General features: G+C 36.8%; 1 protein-coding gene across 2 annotated transcripts in view; it reads right to left on the bottom strand.

Moving 5' to 3' along the window:
• Window positions 1–27,596, bottom strand: part of EML4 (EMAP like 4) — a 167,255-nt gene that overhangs the window by 17,580 nt on the left and 122,079 nt on the right. For both annotated transcript variants that reach the window (XM_067293132.1, XM_067293133.1), the window contains 11 exons: window positions 21,970–22,093; window positions 17,076–17,225; window positions 15,485–15,554; window positions 14,054–14,164; window positions 11,604–11,699; window positions 9,413–9,547; window positions 9,052–9,187; window positions 6,964–7,115; window positions 5,255–5,380; window positions 5,009–5,140; window positions 4,309–4,376 (listed from right to left, as the gene is read on the bottom strand). In XM_067293132.1, coding sequence (XP_067149233.1) covers window positions 4,309–4,376; window positions 5,009–5,140; window positions 5,255–5,380; window positions 6,964–7,115; window positions 9,052–9,187; window positions 9,413–9,547; window positions 11,604–11,699; window positions 14,054–14,164; window positions 15,485–15,554; window positions 17,076–17,225; window positions 21,970–22,093 — 1,300 coding nt within the window. The remainder of the gene's footprint in view (window positions 1–4,308; window positions 4,377–5,008; window positions 5,141–5,254; window positions 5,381–6,963; window positions 7,116–9,051; window positions 9,188–9,412; window positions 9,548–11,603; window positions 11,700–14,053; window positions 14,165–15,484; window positions 15,555–17,075; window positions 17,226–21,969; window positions 22,094–27,596) is intronic.

The raw sequence follows: 27,596 nt of genomic DNA, 5'->3' as shown, positions 1-27,596 counted from the left end.
CTTCTATTTCACTAAAAAACGTAGGCACTATACTGTAAAATCTATTTATTTGCCAGGATGACAGAGCATGATGCCTATTTATTTCTTTTGGGCAGCAGGATGTGGTACCTTGAGATAAAACTAAGCGTACCAACACCAGTGATCGCCTTCTTCCCCGTGGCAGGGGGGTGGGCTCCTTCCCAAGCCCTAGTGAGGACAGCTGCGCAGGCAGCCTTAGGGAGAGCCGGACCACGACTCTTTGGAAACGCACAAAAAGATACAGGGGGGCAGCTGGGGCAGGGACATTTTTCTCTTTGCACTGGCCCAGAACTTCAGAAAATTTGCGGATGCTACGAGCTGGTTTCCTGAATGCCTTTTACTGTTCTGCCATTGCCCCAAAGTAGGTGATGCTCCAGTTAACGTTTCTTATTTAAAATGTAAAATACCAAAAGCCTAAAACACAACCAGAAAAACCATGCAAAACAACCCACTTTACTGAGAGCTCAGAGGAGGTATTGCGGGGTATCAAACACGATACAAAACTCCTGCTGCTCTTATAGCCCACATTGAAGCACTTGGCGTAAGAGGTAGCATTTTGTGATATTTGTCCCTTTTCTCCAGACTTTTTTCTGGAGAAGAGACACAATCCTAGCAGCAAACTTAGCCAAGTGTAGAAGTAGTCAGTGCAACGTGACAATTTTGATGTTACTTTAGAAAGGAAGCGCTGGTAGCATCTAGTTCAGCAGTTTCTTGATGCTTTCTCAGGCTTTAATCGGACACGCTCTCTTCAATCGCCTGAGGTCTCCCAGCATCATGACAAACAGGAATTGCCAGCAAGAAAGCCAGTCTCCACAAAATGTGTTTCCAGTCTGGTGGATGCAGCAGTTCAGCAGCGCACTGCACAGAGGCCTTTATTACAAACAGCTGGGTTCCACCTTAGGACTGTGGTTCTTGAGAGGATCCTGCTCCCCAAATGAATGTATGCAGCAAATGGCAGCTGACCTTGCACAAGTTCTGCTGGGCCATGAAATGCAAAGCTTGGCTGCCAAGTGAACTCTTAAACTTCTGACTTGCCGATCAGATGAAATAAACACATGAATGATACCCCAGCTGTAAAAAAGCTTTTGCTTTTTCTGATTTTTTCCTAGTTGTTACTGAAGATAACATGCTTACTTGGTTTGTGAGTTAATATAAGCAATGAAGAATTTTTCTGATTTTAATCTGTTTCCTGTCTTCCCACTCCTTTGGCATTTTCAGCATTTATTTTAAATAACCCTTCTACCTAAATAAGAAATTATTTATTTAGAGATAAAAAAAAAAATCTGTAAATAACTCTCTTTTGGAAAACAAATTGTGATCCATGACATGGTCATCAATTACTGATAACTTACATCTGTGAATACACTTTTTTTTTTTTTTCTTTCTCTCTGATGAAAGCATAGGGAAACAGAGTATTCCAAAGTAGTAACATATTCTTTCACTAACCCTTGCAATTGCTACAACATTCTTTGGGTAATCTGAATATTGAACCTGCAATGTGCTAATCAGAGCACAGGTTGTTTAGGCTTCTTCACCTTTACACTGCAAAAGATGCTGAACTGGTGCAAGTCTGAACAGCTCTATTGACTGATTCATCTCCTTGGAGTATTGGCTCAGCTGGTCTTGCCTGCCAGCCTTCAGTTTTCTTATTAGGGTTGGTGACTTTTGCAAGAAGCTTATCAGTCTTTTTGTCTGCAGTGCTTTTGAGTACTTTTATCAACAGCACTCAAAATACTCTACATGATTAGTCACAGGAAAATCTGCTTCCCTGCAAATACCACCACTGGCAGCATGGCACAATAACCTGTACAGTACCTTGAAAAACTCAATTTTCTGGTAGGATTTCTGATTGCTAGCCCTCCCTATTTTTTCAGCTGTGCATTTCCAGCAAACAGCAGGATCCAAAAAAGGATTAGTTCTCTCCAGTCCAGACAATCCTAAACAATCGATGAACAGACACACAGCAGATATTTAAAAAAAACTGGTAACAAAACACACAGCAGACCATTTGGAGAAAGCCCCAAAAGACAAATGATACCGAAACACACATCATGGGAAGTGGTACGTAAAGTACACTCCAGAAACATGACATGCCAGGTCCAATAAAAACATACTACAGTGAAACATCAGAGAATGGGAAGAGAGGTAGAAAATTCAGTTTTCTTCAGATGTCAGAATTTTAACCCTCAAGCCCAGCCTTGTCAATGCCCCACTCCCTATCCCCGTCTTACTGACCTCTGTGCTGGAAGCAACGTGGCACTAGAACTGCAAAAAATATTGTATGTCCAAGGTTTTGGTGTATTGAATTCTAAACAGATTAGAATCATTTAATATTTGCTTTATGAATCTTGGGGTATGAATCAAGTAAGTTATTATATAGTTAAGGCTTGAGAGATTTTTTTCCTCTCTTACAGTAATCCAGATACTTCACACAAATCTCATTCCTCCAGGAAATAACACCCTGAGATTGGTTTATCTGGCATGGAAAGCACCACATGATATCGTCAGTTAGTCAGTAAATCTAAAACTGCTCTGTTTATCTTGTTTCACAACTCCATTTATTTCTCATCCACTTGTACGCTTACCAGACCTCATTTCAATTCAGTTTCAGTTGTGTATATCAAACCTATCATTGAATCATGCAATATCAGAATGCAATAAAATATAATAATGGAAATAACTGCTTCATTCCAAAAAGAACATAGGAAGAAAATAATAAGGCCATCACTATAAACATATCCAATATCACATAAAGGAGCTGCCCTCAAGTAATTTAAAAATCTGAATTTAAACTGAAATGCACTGAATTGAAAAAGTAATGTAAACTCTCTGGGAGGAAAAAAATACATATCTATCTATCTATCTATCAGTCAAAAGCAAACTCCAGACTGAATGCTTCAATTGCTCACTATGGCCTGATTGTATTTTGATGCAATTTCAAAAATGCCTAAGAACTCTCAAACAATGTGGCCTGACATCTTTTCTCTTCCTCTGTCTCAAATAGTAGTAGGCTAATATCTTCTGCTCTGTTTAGCAAAGGTAGAAACACTGGTTCAATTTAACACTGTAATTAGAAAGACACAAAAAAATGGAAAGGCACAAAGTGGAATCGAAATGTACAAGAGCTCAGCCGGATTTTTCTTAGGAAGGTACACTAGTTTTTCTAGACTGATTTTATACCTAATGAAATTATTGCAGACTGGATCTTCATCTTGGAGAAAGAAAATCCTTGAAAAGCATTTAGCTTTTAGTTTTTTTCCAGGAAAGTTAAATCATATGGTGCATATGCTCAGCAGTTTTTAAAAACAAACTTTAAATAACTAAACGCATGCCTAAAAACCTTAAAAAAAATCTAGGGGACAAACTAAACAAAAAGAAAACAGTAATTTTCTTACATGCACTATGTATTACTTTATCACTGATTTGCCAGCCGTAAGGCAGGACCGAGACAGAACTAGAAAGGTCAGAGTGGCAATTTTTAAATCTACTGCCATTCTCATGCTATTAATAGCCTATTTTTTCTTTTAATTGTTATTTGCTAAAAATCCCTTGCATGAGATGCCTTTCTTGAGAGATGATACCAAGCCAAAGAGAGCTTAAATATGAAATGAAACATTTTTTTCCCCCACCACTAAAAGATGCCTGAATTGAAGGGTTTGGCTTGTGTTCAAGGGTTTTGGCTTTAAAATAAGCAAGGATATTAGGATGAGTCTGGACATCCTAATGTTCAACAGCACTTCATTGTGCATTACAGCAAAGTGCCACATTGAACTCTGTCATATACAAAGTCAAAATACTAGGTCTGTTCAGTTGCCTTTTCAGCTAAATTAAACAGGTTGAAAGTGTGTTTGATTTGGGAGGAGGGAAGGTCTGTGATGGACCTGTCTTCTAAACTTATGTAACACATTCAATTAAAACACATGACACTTGGTAAATTCAGCAAGGAGTGCTCATGAACACACACACACACACACACACACAAAATCAACCCACAAACAAACAAAAAACCCACCCCAAACCAAAACAAACAAAAAACCAAAATCAAAATCTGGGTTTTCATGAAATAGTAGCTTAAAAGAAAAAAAAAACCAACAATAAACAGCCAAATAATTTGTCTCTCTCTAATCCTTACAAAAGATCTGCCCCCCCACCAAAAGATTTTCAGACTAGTTAGCTTTATACAAAAGAATGAAAAACAAATGGCAGATGAACTCCAGTAAATAAAACGCCTAATATTAAACTGCCTCCCTTAAATTTTCCATCATCACAGCTTAATCAAAACATATTTACCTTCCAGAGTGCGTTCCTATTGCTACCACCGTTCCACTTGGGTGAAAGTCAGCGCAGTGCCCAGGTTCCTAAACAGAGGCAGAGGTATGTAATTTACTCTCCAGCTTATTTACAGGCATAAACCTCTCCTTATATTAAAGGTACCCTAAAAATCCCATGCAAACTAACAAAGAAATAAAAGAGTAAGATTAGCTAGTTAGCAGCATGCTTATAATCCTCAAACCGATTTTTTTTTTTTAGTGTATCGCTAATATGCATTACATGACCTTCTCACAAGTAACACACCTAAATTTCCGTCAAAAAAGTTACATTTGCTTGGTTATTAGCCAAGATATGATATAAACATTGACAGTAAGGAAGGATGTCTAAAACCAAGCCTAACACACCTGCATTGATAAAACAACCTCTTCAGATTGTTTGAACAATTGTAAAAAAGTTAAACTGCAATAAGAACAACAAAGGAATTTTTAACTATATTCTGACTTGGATGGCTAAATGGCATCATTGTAATCACACTGCCATATATATAATGGCTGATGAACTCTGTTAAGTTTATCAAAGCTTCTCAATAGCTGTTTTTAATGCCACAGTTATGGGTTTTTTACTTCTCCCTACAGTCAAACGGGACGAGAATATTTCACAAAATTGATGTTTTCTCCTATTTTCCAGTTTTATATTTAACATTAAAGAGTTCACATACATCTAGCAGCCTGGTCCATTCCAGTGTGTGGTCCACAGAGTTCCACATACAAACTTGCCTATCTTGAGCACATGTTAAAAATAAATCTTTGAAAGGATGGGACGCCAGTCCCCAGAGTTCATCTGTATGCCCCTGAAAAGGAAAAAACACATGATTTTAAAAGGAATAAAGCAAAGACCCAACAGGGAAGCCCCAGCCCTTCACATTTTTGGATTATGTTAAAAAGAACAAAACAAAACCACTCACCTGTACCTCTACCAGGAAACCATCGTTAAACGTTCCCCGCAAAACAAAGTTCCGTGAGGTCCCCACTAAAAACTGATCTGCTTTTCCTTCTGCCACTGCTCTGATTGTTCCATACTGATCGAGAACCTAGGAAAACAAGTATTGGCAAAGCCACATTACAGATCTTAGTAGGCACTTACTTCTGAAGACCATAATTACCATAGTGCACAACAACAAGACCAGAACTGCCATTCTCCCTGTAAAAAGGAGTAATCTAATCACCTATACATTAAACCAGGATTTGACCTGAAACTTACCTCATTTATCCATTCTGTACAGGCATATACAGGAGACCCTCACTCCAAAACAATCACAATTACAACATATTCAGAGGCCTCAGTAGAAAAAATTACAAGTTAAGTTCCGTGGATCTTTAAGTGTCAAATGCATTAAATAAATGCACTCCACACCCTTGCAACTCCTCATAAGGATAGAAATTATTTACATTTTAAAAGAAGAGATTGTGAAAATTAAGAAAAATCTTGTAGTCCATAGTAAATGCTTCCTGATTTTCTTAATGCTTTCTGATTAACCTTAAGTAACTGTTCGTATGCCTTATGCCAGCAATGACTGAATTTTATTGAGTTTGCTTATTGCATGCTTGAATTATAACACATGGCTCTATTTTATCATGTGCATGTTTATTGTTTTAAAATGACTTCTCTTTAGAAAATATGTTAACTTCAACATTAGCCACAAAAAAGAAAATCATTATGATCATTCAAGTTGTGTCAGGGTTCGCATAATATTTTTCAACATAAAATAATTAATTTGAACATAATATGACACATTGGCAAAAGGAACATGGAGACAGTGATATGAATACAGTATGTTACTCAGCAAATCTAGGAGTTGTATACAGTGGTCAATGTTTACTTATTCTCAGCCATGCTTTCTAAAAGTCTTTAATTAGCTTCAAGATAATAATAATAATAATAATAATAATAATAATAATAATAGAAAAGCTCTTTTATAACCCTCTTTAACCCTTGTATATTTAGTTCTCAAAACATTGGTATAAATGTGTGCCAATTAAAAGGTAGTAAAATATTACTAGAACAATTGTTTAGGAAGACTACGTTATTTCAGGAGAACATCTTATTGTTAGGAAAAAAAGTATTTTTAGATCCACAATATGCAGATTTTTTTCCAGTTCATCCCCATTCGCCAAATTGCAAAGACACATAAATATCCAAATACATGAGTTAAGGTAAAGTTAAAAGAAACACTTCAACATTCCTTGCTACCTAACTGATACAGAGTACCCTTACATATCTTACTATTTGTCTAACATCAAATAATCTATAAAAAGCTTGAACCCTGGTAACTTGTCTTTCTCCAGGCAGGCAAACTTCAGAAAAAACACCGGCAATACTAAAGGACATCCTCAAAAAAGGGACAAATAAGAGAAACTGAGGAAGGGTTTAGAAAAAAGAAAAAACCTTATAATTTCTGTTTCCTTAAATAGAGGAGTATAAAAACCTCATATGGTACCATATATGGACTGAAATTTGACACACTATTATAACAAAATACTGTCACCCACTTAGAAAGACAGCAAAAAGGACATTTTGTCATCCCAAATACTGGTCCTCCGAGCAGTGTGGGAGCGTGAGGTTGCTAATTACAGCCTGCCCAAAGCAGTTTTACTGCTGCTCCTGCTTTCTTACCTCGATTTCCCTTTCAGGATTCAGATCGTGATCCCACAGGATGATCTTTCGGTCTTTCCCACCTCCAGTCAACAGCATCCCATTCCTCATTTGACAGAGTGTGAACACACTGCCATCATGAGCTTTGATTTGTCTGCTTATCTGATACACTCCTACATGCATAAAAAGAAAACAATATTGGAACTCTACTCGTTTTTTTAACCAGGGCTTACAAGAAGGTGTGCATTTTGGCATAAGAATAAAACAACAGTGTACAATAAGTAACTACATTTAGATTGTCACCCTGTTAGTATTGCATTAGTATTACAAACACAAGGTGGTAGTGTTTTCTTACAGGATAAAGAGATAAATGAAAAGCCTGCTTTTCTAAAGAGAACACTTTTTTGAGATTGTAACTGTCCTAAACCTATTTTGAAGGCAGGAACATTACAATTGCTTACAAAATACTTTTGATGTTCTGCTATCCAAGGGGACACTATTTTGCAAGAGGTAAGAAAAACCGTCTTTAAGAGTTAAAAAATATTTAGCATATAACCATTAGAAAAGAATTAAAATCATTTAAAAAAACACTCTTAAGAGTCCTTGTCTATAGTCTTATGGGAATAAAAATGGAAAAAAAGCAAATTATTTATAGCAAAGTTTGCAGAATGCATGATTCCAATAACTAATGCCGGATGTTGCTTCACTTAAAAACACTATAACCAGCACTTGGCATCTATCAATATAGTAGTCTACCCAAAGGAAAACACTAGGAAGAATGAAAAAGATAGGAAAATTAAATACCAATGCAAGCACAGGAAAAAAGGAAAACTCTTGCATCCTAGCTGGGTCTTCATTAGAAGAGAACTGCTACCTACTGTAGTAAAGTATATATATATTTTATATATATATATATATATATATATACACACACACACACACACACACACATATATATTTAGAGAGAGAGAGAGAGAGAGAGAGAGAGAAAGAGGGCGGGTGGGTGGGCAGGCTTCCAAGATTTGCATATATACAAAGAACAATCACAAAAAAGCCTAAAACACCACCTCAGTAAATGCCAACTTAACTGAGCCAACTCTGCCTAGGCCTCAGTTAAGCATGCTCTCTGACTGCCAAAAAGAGTTTGCGATAAAATCCTGTGACTCATTTAATATGATAAACCAACTAAGAGAGCCCATATTCAATTAAGCCAATGGAAGTAAAAGTTCTATTTGATATCTTTTAAGATTACTGGGAAAAGGTTATTTTGCACAAAAGAACTTCAAAATTAAACATCAGATAATGTGTTAAATTACTTTTCCATTGCAGTTAGCTTGAAAGACAAGAAAAAGATTTACCTACAAAAGCAGACTTACCGTTAAAGATTTGCTTTTTACATGAATGTTTTCCTGGCATACCAATTTAAACCAGAGTGTTTGAAATAGCTGCCAAGTAAAATAAATTATACTTGAATTTAAAAGTTACCTTAGGGCTCAACTATGCCAGGTTTGCATATGCTGGGTAACAAATCATTTTTCTTCTCTTTTCTACAAAAAAATTTAACCCAAATGCCAAATAAAATGGGTTTTAGAGTATATTTTACAGCCAAGATTTGAGCATCTGCTTAACCAGATACCATGTTATTTGTGTAACTGCTACAGATCTGCAATATATTTTTCCTTCACACACAGGCCCTCTTAACATCAGCTTCAACTTTTATTGGTATCCTTTTGAGACTAAGCATGGTACAACACAAGTCGTAAGAGGCAAATGCAGCTCACAGAACCCTTAAATTGATCCTACAGCCTCTTTCAAATCATACAATGAAAGCAAAGTTGATTAACTGCACATTTTTTCCATGCAAAAACATTTAAATAAAGTAGTTTTCATTAACTTTGGGCACAATCTCATAAACTGATGAGAAACTCTGGTGGCTATTAAGTCAACCAACAAATTCATGAGACTTGAAGGAGTTTAGTACCACCTGTTATAATAGGAAGTGTACACTCATAGTCAGGCCAATTTTCCTATTCCTTTTCTAATGCAATCTTTTATATGTTTGTCTTCTACAGACTGTCTAATCTGTGATTAACTGTGAATGCATCCTACCTTTAGGTCCTTTTCCTGGAGTAGATTCTACAGTAGTTTTGCCCCATATAAGTATTATCCCACCTGAGTCTCCAGTGAGCACATCACCATTTCCCAAAAAAGCCAAACACTGAACAAATTTGGGTTTTTCATATTTCTGAAACAAAATAAGCAAAAGAAAGGGATAATTGCTTGTACTCTTTTTGTAATTAGTATAACGTATCCACACCCATACACCCTGCATACACATAAGCAGAAGTTAGCCTTTTTCTTTACCCTCTGTGCTCAAACAGTATAAGGTGACAATGGAGCAAGTCTGCAGTTGGGATGAGCAGACCATTCCAATGATTTAAAACCTGACCTAATATAAAGGCATTCTTACCCCAAATATCCCTTGTTTTCTTGCTAAAGAATTGCCACTCCACGTCCAAAAAAATATATGAGATTTGCCGCATGTTATTATGGTGTTTGCATCAGTTGGGTGGAATTCTACAGCAAGTACAACTTCATTTGTAGTCTGAAAGAACAACAGAAGTAACATTTATTCAGATGGAACATTAGCTATTAGACACACATGTAAAACGCCAAGTTTCAAAACAAAGACAGAAGAAAATGTACAGCTGATTGACTGGATGTATGAAAGAATCCATAAATACTTCCATGCTAAATCAACTGTTTGAATGACCACATACATCATTATAGTATTATCCTTTCGTATTCTTAAGGGATTCTATAAAACTTCAGCAGAAAAGTAAGGTTTTTTCATTTATTTTTTAATTGTAAAAGACCTTCTACTGTTTGGAATAGCTAAGACTGCTGCTACAGAAAATGAATGAAACAAGACAATCTTTTGTATTGAAAAACGGTTCAGTTTCTACATTGATTAGTTTGTTATTTTGGATAACAAAACTATGATAAAGGTAACACAGAGAATCATAACATACCACAATTACATCCATTCTCCTTCCGAAACCCTCTAACAATTCCTTTGGGATCTTTCCTCCTCTCACCTTCTTTTCTCCTCATGTGAGAGCACTCAAGTTAATATTTTATGGATACTTTACCAATAAATTTTACAAACATAACAGACTGACTGGTCATTTATCTAATTTGTAATGTAAATTCAACAAAACTGTCTTTGAAGCAAACTCCTGGAGGCAATGATTCCACAAAACACTTATATGCATCAGTGCATTTACTTCTATGGGATTTAAGCACCTGCCTTAAAGAAACATACTTAAATGCATTGTTGAATTAACATCCGTGGGACTAACAAAGCTAGGCCCCTTCACACTCTACCTTTTTATGGCTCATTTTAGAAAAGTAAACTTGTTAGTTTTCATTGTTTTTTGATGGTCACATTTATCAAATCATACTTCACACCCATGCTTTCCTCCCCAGGAGTGGACGTGGTATGTCCACAAATCATACAGAAACTGGAAGGGCAGAAATATTTACTCAAGTTTAGGTGAAATGAGACTTCCATTTTAGGCCCTAACTCACAGGTAGAAACTCTCAGCTCACACCAAACCTAGCTGTCATGGAAGGTGTTTAACATACTGCAAGATCAAATCCTAGATGTGAATAACTGAAGGGGAAGTTTTCCTTGCCGTAATCTTTTGGTCAGTTCTCAAATACCAAGGAATTTCCTGAAGAGTGAAAACAGCCAAATATAATGTCAATAAAAAGGCAAATGGGAAATATCAGGCATATGCCAGTTAGCTTCACATTCAATATCAGCAAGGAAGTGGAAATGCTGACACAGAATTACATTAAAGACATATAGAATAGTATGCAATTAACATCAGTCAACATGATTAAAGGAAAATAGGGCAACAAACCTGATTTCATTATTTGAAATTGCAAGTTTGTAGTCCTATAGAGAAATGTGCTTATAGAGTATTTGACTTACTGATTAAAAAATTACTTAATTAAAAAATTATTCAGTTCTACATCCATATATCTGCTTTTTTGATATTGTATAACACAAAGCAAGATATCTAAAAATGTAGACTTCAACAGTAAATTATTATTGAATTGGGCATTTCTAGTGCCATCGATTTTACACTGATAAAGAGTGCAACACCTGCAAACACTTGTCAGCAATCAAAGGAAAAAGAAAAGCAGACTTGATTACAATGTATAGAAGTACTAATGGACGTTTTAACTGAGTAGAGACACGTATACAAAGAATCCAGGTCTGGAACTTCATTCAGATGAAAAAGAATGCAGAACATCTAAAATTGTCTTTTAAAAATAAACAACTACAGACTGCATCACCACTTATTTCCTTAAAGTTCCCAGGATTTTTATTTTTATTTTTAATTAAGACAATATTAGGGAATTTCTTAATTTAGAATGGTCTTTAGGCCTAAGTAAAATGTAATAAATGCGCCAATAGTCAAAACTCTTCCATATACATGTTAAGAATACATTTATTTTGTGCTCTTATAATACTTGGAAACTATAATTATGCAATACTGCTGTAAAACCAAATTTGTGTCTTAGAAGTTATTGTATTTCTAAGAATAACAGCACTTGTATTTTAGAATATTTGTTTGCACACTATTTACCTTTATTTCTGCTACTTTTGATTTCTTCTGCCAATCCCACACAGTGAGCATATGCTCATTAGAGTCATCAATTACACACAAATGAGTACCAGAATCCTAAAGAAAAACAAAAAAGGAGGGATGACAAAGTACTTTCATCTCACATTAAAAAATAGGGTATGACAGTACTATTTTAAAAAAATCAAAGGCCCAAATATAAATTAAGCAAGTAAATCCTTAAAAACAAGGAGTTTGTTGTATTTACCGTTTCTCTGAAAGGTAAAATTTCTAAATTCATTTTCGAATAATCTCACATTTTGGATAATCTCTCATGATTCAAATAATATCCTAGGAAAACTTTAGAAATATCCATCAAGTCTTTCCGTTTTAGTTTGTAATTTTTTGCCTTCTTGTTTGTAATACCATGCCAAGAGCATCAAACCAAAACTGCTTCTCCTTTTCTATTCAGCAAATATTTTTTCCCCATTTGTGTTTTTTTTCCTCTTAAATATTACTAGCACCTAAACACAACTTTGCATTATCAAGATTTTGCAAGCAAATCTCATTTTTCTCACAGAGCACTAAGTACCAGCACTTTCATGATGCAGTTGGTAAAACCGCAGCAAAGGTAATACTTTCTGAAAAAAATAAAGTTTACAGAAGTAGGAAGTCTAACATCTAAGGTTTAAATAACTGAAACAGCTTATTTTGAATGATTTTACAACAAAATAGTAAATGTGGCTATGCACAATTAGCAGAACAGGTTGAGAATCTTAGAACAAAAACATGTATTTATTCACAGCAACATATGCTTTCACAAACCAGATGTTTCAAGAACATGCATAAAGAGATGTGGGGGCCTTATTTATTTTAAAGCTGATTCTTGACAGTTCAACTCACATTCATTAACAAATTATGAAAATACTGAGATGGCTGAAATTTTTATTCCCAGATACTATTACAAGCAGATTGTCTCCAATATATACGTCAATATTAGGTGGGGAAAAAAACCTTTAGGATGGCTTTGGTGATAATACACTGCTCTTATGTGGGTTAGTGGAATTATGTGGTAAAAACCACAGTTCTAGAATATTTCACATTCACTGTCTCAGTCTAACGCGGAATGATATGAAATTGCAATAAGGTATCAGGATCACTTTCAGCAGCAGAACAAAACCAATAAAAACTAAAATCTAATCTTTAATGTTTCCTTAGTGTTTTTTTTAAGATAGAACATGTATTTCTTTACCTTAACAAATTTGAGTTTATAAGTTTTATTGGTATGTTACAGTGACTGAGCGAGTGTTCCTCTCATTCTATTAATGCAGTATATTTTTATACTACGTATAGAAAAGTTTGTTTCATTTTAAAAGCTATTAGAAAAATTAGAAGTATTCGAAAAGCTTATTTACTGAAAGACAAAACCTAGATATAATTAACTTAGCAATGTTTCAGTGCTAGCGAAACTGCAGCAAGACAGCAGAAGCATTTATTTTCACTGGGTTGCCCAGAGAGGTTGCTGAGTCTCCATCCTTGAAGACATTCAACACTTGATTCACCCTATTAGCTGTGCCTGCTTTGAGCAGGGGGCTTGGACTGGACGATCTCCAGAGGACCCTCTCGACCTCAACCACTCTGTCATTCTCTTCTGCTCTTTAATGGGAAATAGAGCAGATATGCTTTTGCTGCATTTTTGTTTATAAATCCTATCACTAGGATGAAAGAATCACATCTTGGCATTACAGAAGCTGATAAGTCTTAGAGCTCTGGGGGGAAATACAAAGGCAACAAAGATTAAAATATACATATATTTTACACAAATAAAAACTGAAAATAAACTCCATGGCAATTTTAAAATGAGAACTTCATGAAAATATATCAAGACCAAACAGCACATTTCCATTTACTCCCAATTTTTCTGATCAATTCTGTGACCCAATAACAAGACTTCTATTTTTAGTCTATATAAAAGTAGAGGTAGAGGCAGACAAATTATTTCTAAGGAAAAAGCAGCACAAGATTTTATTATTTTCTTTTGGTGGATTAAAAAACTCCTCCAATTATGCAAGCAGAAAATTTACCATTATGTCAGAACTCTTTAAAATTTGCCTTCATGAATCTTAGTAACAAACTTTTTTTGTTTTTCTGTTTTGTTTTTGTTTTTTGTTTTTTTAAACAATCTCCCCCCCCCCCCCCAACCAGTACAGATTTCTATTTCTAGTCAAGGTATTTCTTGTCTGCTGTTTACTCAGTGTGCTAGTCTGATACCACAACTTTACATGTGCAATTTCCTGTTTTTCCACCTAGCTCGCTGTCAGCTGTTTTTATAAAGTATATAAACTTTACTGACACACTTCAAACCAAAGCAGGTCAGCTAGAAAACCGCATCTAAAAACCTCCAGAGATTTATTTCCAGTTTACACAGAATTTGATAAAGCATTTAAAACATCAAGTAGTAGGACCCATCTTACCGCTTTGGAAAAATCCAAGCACCCCACTCCACGTTCGAAAGTGCCAAGGCCAATAACCTGCAGTGTCACCAGGCTCACCGAGTCCCATACTCTAACATGGGGCTGCAAAGGCTGTGCAAAGGCAACATGACAAATAGCATTACCGACTATGGAAACAGCAGATGCAGATGGCAAGGTTCATTAAACAGATGCTACCTGAACGCCAGCATTGCCAACTACCCACTGAAATGCTGATGACTTGTGTTACTGATGCCACTGTCGAGTATCTTTAAGCTCAAAAGCCAAGATCCTAGACAATTTCTACTCACCATGTCTGGGCTAGAACATGGCAGCATTGCCATCATGGCAGGAAATTAAGTATGCTGGCATTTGGATGTCACAAAAATAAAACTTAGCCCACTTTAAAACACTGGACAAATAAATGGACTAAATCTTACAGAACAACTGAAACAGGTGGTCAAGCACTGTTTTTTCTACATAAAGCTAGGCAAACATCGGCTGCAGTGCATCAGAGCAATGTTACTGAGTGTTCCATCACCAACCACTGAATGAAATTCTCCATGGTTATATTTCATCCAAGTATTATCCCAAACCTGCTTAGCTTCATAAATGTGATGCAATCACAAATAAAGTGGGAATGGAAATGACTTTAGAACAGCATTCACCATAGAAAAGATAACACATCATCTTGTTGATGTGGGAGAAAAAAGAAAAAAAAAAAACCCTCCTCAACCCTAGCAGGAGATCAACAAATGTTCAGCGGAAGTCAAAACAATATCCACAAGAAAGCCACATCAATTTCTTAAAAGAAATAAGAAATTAAGTCGGACATCTGAATAAAGTTTCTACAACTCAAAAATATCTTTGTTATATTTTGCTGTCTATAACTCAGTAAAGATAAGCTGGTCATTCCTATTCTAATAGACTTCTTCAACAGCTAGGGACAAGAGCATTTAAAGGCACTTGTCCTCAACTAGGTGAGTTTGTAGGAAAGCTGGTCACACCTTCCATGAATTCCCAAAGCCAATTTCCTTTTCCTTGAAGCTGTAAGAGTACACAGACCAACAGAACTGGGGGCTTGTTTTCCCTTGAGAGAAGACATATTGGAAGAAACGTGAGAAAAAATGTAATTGATTTGCAAGGCCGCATGAAGTTTCACATTTGCTTTCAGAATTAATACTGAGTTTCTGATGCCGCAGATACAGGACTTTATGAGCTTCTGCTCTTTTTAATATATAGCTGAGCACTTGGTTGTTACTATCTTTTGCTAGAGATATTTATCATTACCTTAGAGACAGCAAACTATCTCAGCAAATGTATGGCATTAAATAAACTGTAAACAGAAGGTGATGATGAGATAAAAAAAACAAAAAAACAATTTTTCCTGATTTTCAAAACAAGATACTACTGCTTGACAGCTCTATTACTTACCCTTCCATCTTTATCCACTCCAGCTAACTGTCCTGTTGCAATTCTAATTTTGTCTGGATGAACTGCAAGACTAAGACAGACAGAAATATGACTTGCTTTTGCTGTCATTGGTCTTCAAAACTGAGAGGTTTTCTTTTGTTTATTTTTCAACAGAAGCCCATGAAGACACGATCATAGATCCCACTTTTAATGAGACAGCTTGAATGTTTTTCTCATCAGAATATTTTATTACATACTGTACTGGAAAGTCCTGATCATTTGATCAGGCATTTGTGATGGCTGCTGGCACACAACCAGAGGTGCCACAAGAGCCACTTTCACATTTGCCCAGGCAAATCTAAGGTTTGCACTCTATTGGGAATCCACTGTAACAAAACGTACATTGTCTCACGCTGAACTTTCTAGATGTAGTTGTCATATTTATAAACACTATAGCATACTTTGTACCTAAACTCTGTGCATGAACCTGGGGAAAAAACAACTGAGAAGTCAGCTGAGGGACTGTGTACCACAGAGTCAGGGATTATTACCACTTGAAATGAGTTACTGATATAATTGTACTAATGGAAATCTTCAGTGTGGTGCATTGCTACTGTAAGTCAAAATCTGCTTTTGCTCATCATATTTTGCTTTGAAGCTGATGTGAAAAATAAAACAGATGCTGTAATTTCAAAATTCCTCCTACTCATAGTTATTTTTAGACTGGCTTTCTCATTTACTTTCTCTGTAAAATTACAAAGGCGAAGAAAGCCCTTGAAAAAGGCAAAGTGTGTGTTGGGGGCCTGAAGAAGTCATAGTGATGGACACCAAAAACGTTTAAAATCAGTCTTTTGAATTAACTGTGAAGAACATAAGACTGACAGTATTCCTCCCACAGGAAGCAATTACAGTTATCAAAGCACAGCAGGGGAAAAAAAGGGGGGGAAGGCTAGATAGCAACTCTTCTCCTCCATTCAGATAAAGTAAGGAGCTTACATCCTCTATTAAAATCACAAAGTCTTATACTACTTTTCGAACTAACACTGTAAAGTGAGCAACTGCCTTTGTGATGACAATGATGTTGGGTTCGATTTTCCCGCTTTGCTGTTTCATTTGCAAATGTCTTTCTGGTCTCCCAGACAGTCTTAATACTTGGATGGAGCATCTACTCAAAAAAAAAAAAAAATCACAAAACTATTACTCAGTTTTCCATTTGTTTTTCTAATTCTCCTTTAAGTCTATACCTTTGCCGTATTGCTTGTAAATCACTCTGATCTAGAATTGGGCTGATGATGATTTTTAATCACTGGGACATCCATTTAGAACAATTTATGAAAATATTCTGTCTCTAATCTGACACTCTTAGACTGGCTAGGTATCCTCTTGTTGTTTTATATTTAAACCTAGAAACCATAAACTAGCAAGGACTACTCTAGCACCATTCACTTACACAGTAGTTACTACAGTGAAATCTACCAGGACTGATGGAACAGAAAATAACAACAATTATGATGACACTAACGAGATCATAGATAAAATGAGAGAATTAAAAAAAATATCTCTGCATTATTACACACATACATACACTCATATACAAATGTTAGGTACTAACCATTTAACACAGTCTGTATGACCCAAGTAGTGTCGCTGAGTTCTCTCATCATAGTTAAATAGTACCACCACTGATGCTATGAAATACACAATTTCTCCAGTAGGAAGGAGGTAAACATTGGCTCGACAGTCTCTTCCACGATACCCATATCTATATGCATATATATTTTTTTAAAGTCAAGGCTTTCATAATCAGTGTACACCACAAAATATAAATTTTGCAAGGATTGCTGATTGTTCTCATGTCACAAAATATGCCCTTCATTATATTATTCTCTGAAAGTATACTATACTTTCAGTGAAACACAGTTTAAAAAGCAAAACCAAAAACACACAGATTTTGGGAAACCAAACCATTTCAACAGTATGTTTCAATGACATAAAAATAAAGCCTGTAGAAAGCATACCGAAGACAGACAAGCATAACAGTGTCAGTTTATAAGAACTGACAGTGTGAAGTCTCACTAGGTAATCGTAACGCTCGCTGTCCTGGCTTAACATCTTTTACAGCAACAGAATTGTACATTTGCATTCCAGACTACAAGTGTATCAGTTCCATTTGGCCTTTAAAACAAGTGTGTGAAAATTCCTAATGCTCTTCAGAAAAAGGCAAGATTCTGCAGAGCAGCTGGCAAATTCAGGAAATATTTCTTTTAAAATGTTTTAGAATATTTTTAAAATAAACAAACCTCAAAACTAACTGACAAGGGGAAAACTAAGTGAATCTATCCAAAACACACAAAAGGGATGATTTTGTAGAAAACCCGTCTGACTCCTGTGACATCAATGGCATTCAAAAGTTTTATGCACTACGATCCAACCTTGGTCAGCACTGATCAGACGTTATTACAACTTGATACTTCAAAACAGGTGCATTTTCTTCATGGAGACTACTAATGTGGCTGCCTGCCTGTGTGTCAGCCCCCAGGGTCCTCATGCACAATTAAAACCATACCTCAGACTGCTCTGGAGCCCTAAAAATGTAATTACTTTTTCCTGTTATGTCCTGCACTTTAGAGATAGTTCCCCACTTCAGTGTGCACTAAAACACCTGCAACAACAAGGAAAATATGTGAAATACCTTAAGCAACTTTAGCTAAAGGGTCCCTATCACAGGTTTTGGCTAATCAGATAGAAAGGAAATGAAGTCAAAGACCCACATGGAGAAAGCCAGACTAAGCAGGTCCTTTTTTTTTTTTTTTAAATAAATAATAGCAGGTACATGAGTACAACTTGGCAATACCTAAACTGACAGCTGAACTGACAGCCTGGCCCCTCTTCCTCATGAAGAAGGGTTACTTCCTCCCCCCCCCCCCAAACAACAAACAAACCCCACCAAAATGAAAAAAACCTACCACATCCTTCCCAATCCCACCCCCCTAAAAAGCCAAAACACAATAGAGGTCTTTCCTCTTTTGTAGTCCCATCAATACTGTATATGCATATATTTTAACTAAACAGTGGTTCAAAAAGGGACATTGCATTGAGGTGTCAATTAAATCTCTTAGGAGTACCAAAGAGAAAACCGATTTATATCACGCCGTCTTCCACTTACTGCAGAGCAGCACAGTGAGGCCTCTGAAGCAGACATTATTCACTGGCCTGCTTAACAAGTGATACCAAGATAAATACTGATGTAACATAACGCTGAACGCAGAAAAAACAGGCTGTTTCCATTTCTGCTTTATTGCTAATTATCTTCCCACTAAATTTTCCTCTCTTTTCTTCTTTTAAACATCAATAGCACAAAAGGATAAAACCCACAACAGCCCTTTTACAAAAACAAGAAAAAAAAACAACCAGACCACTGAACTTCCCAAACTGATGGCTACAGACCAATAAAATTATTATTTCTGTGCTGAAGCATGAAGAACACTACTCTAAATACCACCTCAGAGGAGAAAGGCAGATCCTGTTGCTGTGTTGAATGTAAAAGGGAGTGTATTGGTAAGGATTTGTTAAGACTGACATCTTTGAACATCCCTGGAACAGGATTACTTACTTATGCAAATACACCTTTCATAAGAACAAGCCTACCATGTGGAGCTAAGGCTAAATATTCTGGCACACACCACTGAGCTTTGGCACTCATGAAGCTGCAAGAAATGGTTTACATTATCTCGGTCCATTCTTTTCCTTCACCCCTCCTTACATCATACAGTACCAAAGAGGGGTGGTATTTTCTAGGAGCATGGAAAGCACCAATGTATTTTGTGGGAGACACTTTTGCACTCTTCATTCTCCAGCTGAGACAACCTTAGGGGTTGCTACACATCAGTTCCTCCCTTCTCCATCCATTCAGAATAAAGAAGCAAAGAGATACATTAATAAATAAGAGCATCAGTAATAAAAATAATGTTAAAAAAATTAGAAATTCCCTCCAGAAACTGAGCTACTTTAAACTGAGGGAAAGAGGCTATAAGGTCACTGCCAGCTAACAGCAGCACCGACAGTGACCTCTGTTGCTACTAAATAAGCCCATGTCTCTACTACTAGGAATTTCAGATATGCTTTAACCAGTCCTGAACTGCACTAGGAAAGATTGCACTGCAAAGCAGGGATACCCAAACTAAATCTAAGTGAAAACACTCAGGAGACACAGTCAAGAGCTCAGACCTTCCTTTGCATGAGCTACTTCACCCTGCCAATCGGCCTGGGTATTTTTCCTATTGACAATAATCTGCAGTGCAGACAAAATCTAAGTGTGTTCTGCTGAATCAACAGGTGCCAATATCAGCCGTTGATCAAAACAGCAAGACGCAGCCCGCCTACAAAACAAACAAAACCTCTTTTTCATCTGTTCATAGTGGACCAGTTAGCCTGTAAATAGTATCTTCCAGAAAGGTACTACCGAAGGAAAGGCCAATTATAAACAACCATCCAGAAGGTAATTCCTGGAGAACTGAAAGGTGTTTAAAATAAAACTTACTGACTGAACTATCTGAAACTCAGGGCTGACTCGTCTTTCAGTTACAAAACACACACATTACTAAAATATACTGTGAATCACTGTCCCCATATACCATTAACCAAGTGTACAGGCCTCAGGCTGCCACTGTACTTCGGACTTCCAGCTGGCTTGCAGGTTTCCTCCCCATCCTGCTAAGCCTGGGCATGAAGTACAGGCTGTTCTGTTGCTGTATCTTTGTGTCTCCAAAATGAAACATAAGTTTTTTCAACTTCATGCAGATCGATATTACTGCCTTACAAATTTCCCTGACTCTTCCTGTCTTCTTTTTCCAAAATATACCTTACACACAGAAACGTACTGGTCTGATTTAGGATGACACATAAGACTCATTTCTTTAAACAGATTCCAAAAACATATGGACAGCCTGTTTAGACTGGATTTATTTCACTTTAATTAGCCCTCAGCAGGAAACTGGTTTAACCTGAACTTAAGGTCCTCGGACATTAAATAAGTATGTCCACACAGGGATTTGCACCTACTTAACTGAGGATGTGATTTCATGATCACTTTTCATCAGTCCAAACTCCTCAGCGCTGCTGAAAACGTAGGTATGATCTTCCTCTTGTATGCTGGTTCTAGCTTCGCATATTTGTGGAGCAAATCAAATTAATGAGTTCATCCTGCTGAAAATTAACTCAGTAAAAAAGATTACATTTCAGCCAGATCAGTGACTGACCTAATTCACTGCATGGTCATGGGTGCCAGAAACAACATCCAAGAGGGGTGGCAGCAGGAAAGCACAGCAACACAATTTTGCAAAGCCCGAATGAGAGCTCCTTCTTCCTTCTAATCAGGACTTTTAATCCAAAACTTGTCTCCTTTATGGTCTAAGCTTCCAAAAACTCATCAAAAAATTCAGAGGACACTTTTTCCCTCTTAACTGAATACCCAATATTATCAGTTTCAAACACCTATTAGTTTGTAAAGGCAGAAAGATTATAGAGAAATCTTCTTTCATAAGTGGAAATAGGTGGATTAAAATAAATGTATGCCTTAGCTGACAGAGCATGGACAGCGCCTGTCTGTATATATCCTGACACATGACAGTTTATCATCAACTTTTCTGAAAACCTTAGGGCTTTCAGCAACATCAGAAGGATCAAACTTGAGACAATTACACCAACTAAAGTGCTGTCCAGCCCACGTTACTTTACAGAAGTACTAAGCAACTCACTTAACACGTTTGGGTCTTTCCCTCCTGCTAATCTGTCGGCTCTTCCATTAAGCTGTGATTATAAAAGTTCAGAAGCATGTTTCTTACAGTGAACTTAACTCATGATACTGAACATAAATCACCTGACCTGCTATGTCTGGAGAATTGTCATTAGTCACATTCCAACTAACTCCATTCTTCACACAATAAATATATTCAATGCAGACTATCCTCCAAGAAGTGAACCTCTTTATTGCAGGGCTGAAACACATTAAGCAGCACTAAGGACTCTGTGCGCCAAGAACTTCTGTGATCCTCACTCTGTAGATAAATTCTGGATCTTATTCAGGATCTTCCATAGCTCTAAAGCCTCTTAAAAAATGAACACAGGGGAAAAAAAACAAACCCAAAACTAACAATGCTCCTGAACACACAGCCTGCATTAACATATCCAGGGTGAGGATTTTTGCAACTCGGAAATTCTCCAACGACACTTTCCCTCCCACTAACAATACATTGCAATTAGTTGCAAAAGTAAAATAAATACAGAAAAAGTATGGCTCTTCTGTGCCTGGATTTTTTGCACCTTAAAGATGTACTTTAAAGTAGCTACAAACTGCTTTGATTGTTTCATTAAATTAGTTTTTTCCCCTTTTCCCTTGGAGTAAATTTCACCACTGAAGAGAGAAAACACAGTACTAGATTCTAAAGAAAAAAAGGTAAGACAAGACAAAAAAGTGAGCCACAAATAATTACTGATAATAAGGATACACCCACTCCAGTTTTAACTTTTCAGGAGGCAGTTCTGTCCTAATATCATCATAGTTTTCTACATCAGAAGGAATGAACATTGTGATTGGTCGACCCCGCATGAACATCTTGATATATTCTCCCTCTGTTGAAACAAAAAAGCATATTAATTGTGTGGCAAGTTTACACAAGAAATGAGCACAGGAAAAAGAAACAGTAATAAGCACAGAGATGCAAATAACGTTTGCAACATAATGATTATTTTAAAATGTAAGCTTGGTAAAGGCCCAGATTTTTAAAACTGAACACAGAAACAACATACACAGACACACAACACACATGCACAGTAAGTGCTAGCTGAATTTGTGATAGCTCTCCAGACAGACTGAGCATGTAACATTTTAGACATGCAAATTAAATAACAAAGGCAAATTTCAAATAAAATCTGAAGTTGAATAAATAGTCATGGAATCAGAGGATCGCATATTCAGGCTGGAAGGGACCTCAGGAGGTCTCTAGCCCAACCATTTGCTCAAACCAGGCTCAGCTGTGAGGCCAGACCAGGTTGCTCAGGGCTTTATCCATGAAGGTCTTCAAAACCTCCAAGGATGGAGACTGCGCAGCCTCTCTGGGCACCTGCTCTGCTGCATGACTGCCCTCCCGGGGAAAAAGTCTTCCCTTATATCCAAGTCTGAACCTCTCTCATTTCCATTTGCCTGTTGTCTCTCGTCCTCCCACCACACATCGCGGTGAAGAGCCTGACTCCGTCTTCACTCCTGCAGCCTGACTCGGTCCCCCTGCCCACCAGCCCTGCTACCTGCTCCCCGTTTGCTGCCACCTGTAGGCTTGGTGAGCACACATTGCATTGCCTGCTCCAGGTCACTGATAAAGACATTAACAAGGACAGGTCCAGGACAGACCTCCACAGCACGCTGCTCATTACTGGCCTCCGGGAAGAGTACAACCCATTATCTGCTACCCTCTGACACAAACCATCCAAACAGCTTTTTTAAACCAAACCTAGTTGCATGCCCACCCAGACTGTAATGTCCCAACTAAGTTACAAGAATACTGTAGGAGGCAGAGTCAAAAGCTTTGATGAAGCTTTTCTTTAATATTTATATATATACACATATATATGATCTATATAAAGCTTTATCATAAATTATATATCACAAACCAATATGCTAATCTGAGTTACGAATTCATTGAAATCATTCCAATTTCATCACCGTCATATTCTAAAGGGGGGAAAGAAACAACAGCTCCTTATGGCTCCATCTGTAACACTGTCAATAGTGAGACAAATAATATGTACTTCTCTGTCATATACTGTTAGGGTGCCTGAGCATTTCACAAGTCTTTAGGGGTCCTTTTTCAAGTCAGTAATAGCAGATGATTTTACACTAGAGAAAACTAATTGCATTTGAGTGGCTTGGCCAACTGCATTAGCCAGTCATTAGAAGGAAAGTAATCTGTGTTTAAGGCATAGCTGACTGTGGCTCCTATATGAGGTCCTGTCTTACAGCAGTCTTCTCCCCACACAACGACAATAATAACTTTCTATTTTTGAAAGATGAAAAAGAACCCTTGGGGATTTTTAAGAGCCTTTACACTCCATCCACACAGCAGAGACACAACTGTAACACAGTTAAATCAAGCCTCAGGTTGAGGCAGGCCAAATCCATAAGAATTAATGACAGTCTCCAACTCTACTCACACAGGAGTTACATGCTCAAAATACTGAAGACAAGGACCTACATATTTTACTAATTTTGCACCAATTAAGTGGCATTTTTATCATGTTTCAACTTCTTTAATATTTAATATCCATTGTTAATGTAAATTACATCATAGATTGAAAGTAATATAATATTTTGCTGTGAGTGCCAAAAGAATCTGGAACTCCCATATTTTTCTGGGTAAGGATTTGAGAATACCAGCCAATAAAGGGAATAAAACAGAGTTTCACAATGAACTGTGAACAGTTGAATAAGGCCAGAGGAGAAGCATAGCTGTAAATTAGCAATGCAGTATTAAGAAATGCACTAATTGATGCAATTGGGTTCTAAAATTAGGATCTTGACTTTTTTTTTAATAATCTACCCAAAAGACAAAAATGAGACAGACTACATGTAAATGCTCAAGTAATGCTTGTGTTTACTGAACAAAGCTGTATGCTCATTCATGCAATCTGAGTAAATCAGTGCTTTTTTCCCCCCTATAAACTCTAAAATTGAAATTTTGAGACCCTCAGGTTTATTCTCACTGAACTACAGTTTAACAGTTCACTTTAAAATTGGAGAGCTAAAAGAGCAAGAGAAAGGAGATAATTTCAGTGACAACAGCACAAGCAGTGAAGACTGCAAGATTAGTCTCTTGCCATACAAAGGTATTTCATAAGATGCAAAGACTGAGAAACACAATCACAGCTGTGAGCAAGATCAGAAACATATGCACCGACCCTAAAAACACAGTCCGTACCCATCTTTGAATTTAAAATATCCACACTATATAGATCATGGAAATATGTTATAACTTACTACAGCCAGAATAGAACAAGAGGGGAAAACCTGTAACTCCTTTCAGCCACCGAAGATGCAAAGCAGTCTTGCACAAAGAGGCTGGAAACAAATTCTGGACACTCAAGATCTCTCTTCTAGAAATAGAGAACTAAGACGGAAGACTGGCAACTTATCAGTTCAATGAAAAAACACCATGGTGAATACTCCAGGTTATTTGAAGGAACTATCTCTGATTATAAAGGATTTATTAGAGTTGTGTGAAGTTCTGTGAAATAGATCCACAGCTCTGAACACAACAGACACCACTAGCTTTGAATACAGTAATGACAATCCTAGCACATGCCAAGACATGGACAGCATTGGTACTTTTAAGAAAAAAATCCATGGTGACTGAATCATAAAATTTGCTGAGTAACTCTTATCTAGAGAAAGGAAATCTTGCATGGTTTTAACAGCTGCATATGTCATGGCACTGTTTAAATGCCCCCAAACTGCAGAATCACATAACCAACTCAGATAAAACTTTCAGTTTACTATACTTTGATATTCCTGTTTATCATAGCATAGGCAAATAAACCTAATTATCTGCCTTCACTTTACTCCATTATTTCATTCTGTATAGTTCCTACAAAAAACAATACAAACAAGTTTAATACCTTATAGTTTTACAATGAAACTACTACTTGCACCATTTCATGTATGTCATTCATTCCAAATGAGGTCTCTGCCTAACTAGGTCAATGAACTAATGCACCTGAACATGACCTAGTTAAAACCAAATATCCTACTATATGTATGACATTCACTCCAGAAATTATGTTTGGAGTATAATGTTTTGCAAAAAGGTTTTTCACTCTTAATATACAGTAGTTTGATTTCTTGATGTTTAATTAACAGCTTTAATAAAACAATTTAAAATCAACTGTTTAATAAAACAGATCCCAGTTTTATCAAATTTACCAGATTCCCAGACTTGAAGGGTATGATTAATGTGACTTATTTTCCACTTTTAGTGTGTTCAGGTCAACCTTCTGAGACCAAGTATTAATTTTACTTGAATTTCACGTGGCTTTTAATCCCCATAGTAGATTTACTCTGCACTGGAGGCAAGAGAACACAGAATTTTCATGTGATAGTCCAAATATAACTGAAAACTAGTGCAAAAATCACACGCTGGAAAAAATAATTCCTATACACAAATTGCAATAATTGAACTATGTAAAACTGACACATGCATAAAGGTTTTTCCTTATTCCGAATGACAATGAATAACAATGAAAGTTAAGACACTGAAGCCCAGCATCAAAGAAGCACACCAAGAAAATGGAAAATAGTTGTCCCACTTCTTTCTGAGAACAAATACAGATCCTTTGAACCAGAACCCCGAGATTCTGTCCACTGACAGCAGTAGAAAACTTTCCTCAGATCAAATATCAAAGAGCCAAAGAACAAAGACAATCACTTCCCAGTAGCTAAATTAGAAACGACAGCTATTTTACCAAATGTGTATCATTTAACTACATTGCTGAGAAAAGCAAAAGATCTGTGTTGCCACTGGTTTGAGACAAATGTTCAGATAATTATTCCAAAATCGTACAGTCTCATTTTTTGGCCAATAAATTTTTTATTGTATGTATTTCACAAAGACAAAACAATACTGTAAAGGCACATGTAATGTATTAATAATCTTTCTATTAAAATCCTGTGTTCAGGCTCCTACAACTAGAAATACAATATAGCCTGAAGATATTTAAAAAAGAACATTCCTGTGTGCAAGTCAAATCCCTGTTTTAACACTGAATTTTCTTGGCACTTCTGGTTCCATAAGATCAGTGCAAAATGACACCACAAATTTAAGATCAAATTTCTCTGTGCTTCTTAGACCAGCAGAGACTAACTGCAACCAAAATTTGTATAGATAGAGGTAATTACACCTATTGGATCCTACAGATGAGACAGATGGAAGAATCCAACAGAAATTTAGTCAGGTCTTTGGCCAGAGGAGAAAAGCTCTCTTGGAGCCTTGGGAAAAGATTATCTGCAGGGCCTTCAGATACAGATTAGCTCTCTGAACTTCCATATTAAAGGAGGAACATTTTTGGCTTTCATTAGTTACTCGTGTGTATTCAAGATTACTTTTGAAGACACACATTTAATACTAAAGATAGAGACACAAACTACGTATAACTTGATTAATCCTCTCCCTATAGAAAAGGGAGGATAAGAAAAGACAGAGAGACAACCCACTGAAAGATTTTTGTCTAAGACTGTAAATTTCCTTTATTCAGAACAACCTGTAGGGCAGATATAATATTAATGTAAAAAAAATCTTTTGAAATAGTACAGAGGATGGCAGCATATCAACAAAACCATTCCATACAGAAAGTAACTGCCTAAGGCCAAATTCTGGTAAATGCAAGTTAAGAAAACAAGTGGTTTAACTCCTTCATATCATACTGACTCCACTGCACATTCAAGTGTGTTGGATTGTATCAGTTTCCTCCCAGCACTCTCACGATTTCTAGGTACAGAGCAGTATGTCAGACATTTCTCTCTTTCCGTCTTTTGGAAGAAGAGCTGGTGATTTCCTTGGTCATCTCATAACAGAAGTGTAGGCACGTAGGTATAGGGGAGGGAAAGTCAGAAATTTTAAAGAGCTTTGAGGAAGCAAAACAAAAACAACTCACCTCTACAATTCTTTTATCTACCAGCCTGAAAACAGCAGATACCAAAATAACCATTTTCTGCCCTAATTCAAAGCGATGTTCAGACTCCGCTGCCCTGTGTACACTACATACAGAAGCATTTTTGGTTGCAGGTGTGTGGGTGGGTGGGGGACCTGAAAGGACCTAAGCACTCAGTAAGTTAATTCACCTGTAGTTGCACAAGTCCTACAAATCCTTTCAAATATTGATCAAATCAACATAAAGAGTACAGTTAAGCGTAGTTAGCATATCCAGGTGCTGCGGATTAACCGCGCCACAGCAAAAGAAACAGCTCAGGCGCAGGATTAGCACAAAAGGCACCGCATCACATGAATGCGGCTCCGGCTTTTAGGGCCAACTTGAAGGAACAAGGAACCAGGAACAGCCGTGGCTGCTTTTGTGCACCTTTGAGACACAA

The sequence above is a fragment of the Apteryx mantelli genome, chromosome 3 (assembly GCF_036417845.1).
Source record: "Apteryx mantelli isolate bAptMan1 chromosome 3, bAptMan1.hap1, whole genome shotgun sequence".
Classification (NCBI taxonomy): Eukaryota; Metazoa; Chordata; class Aves; order Apterygiformes; family Apterygidae; genus Apteryx; species Apteryx mantelli.
The sequence above is the reverse complement of the archived record's forward strand: the minus strand, read 5'-3'. Positions and strand labels throughout refer to the sequence as shown.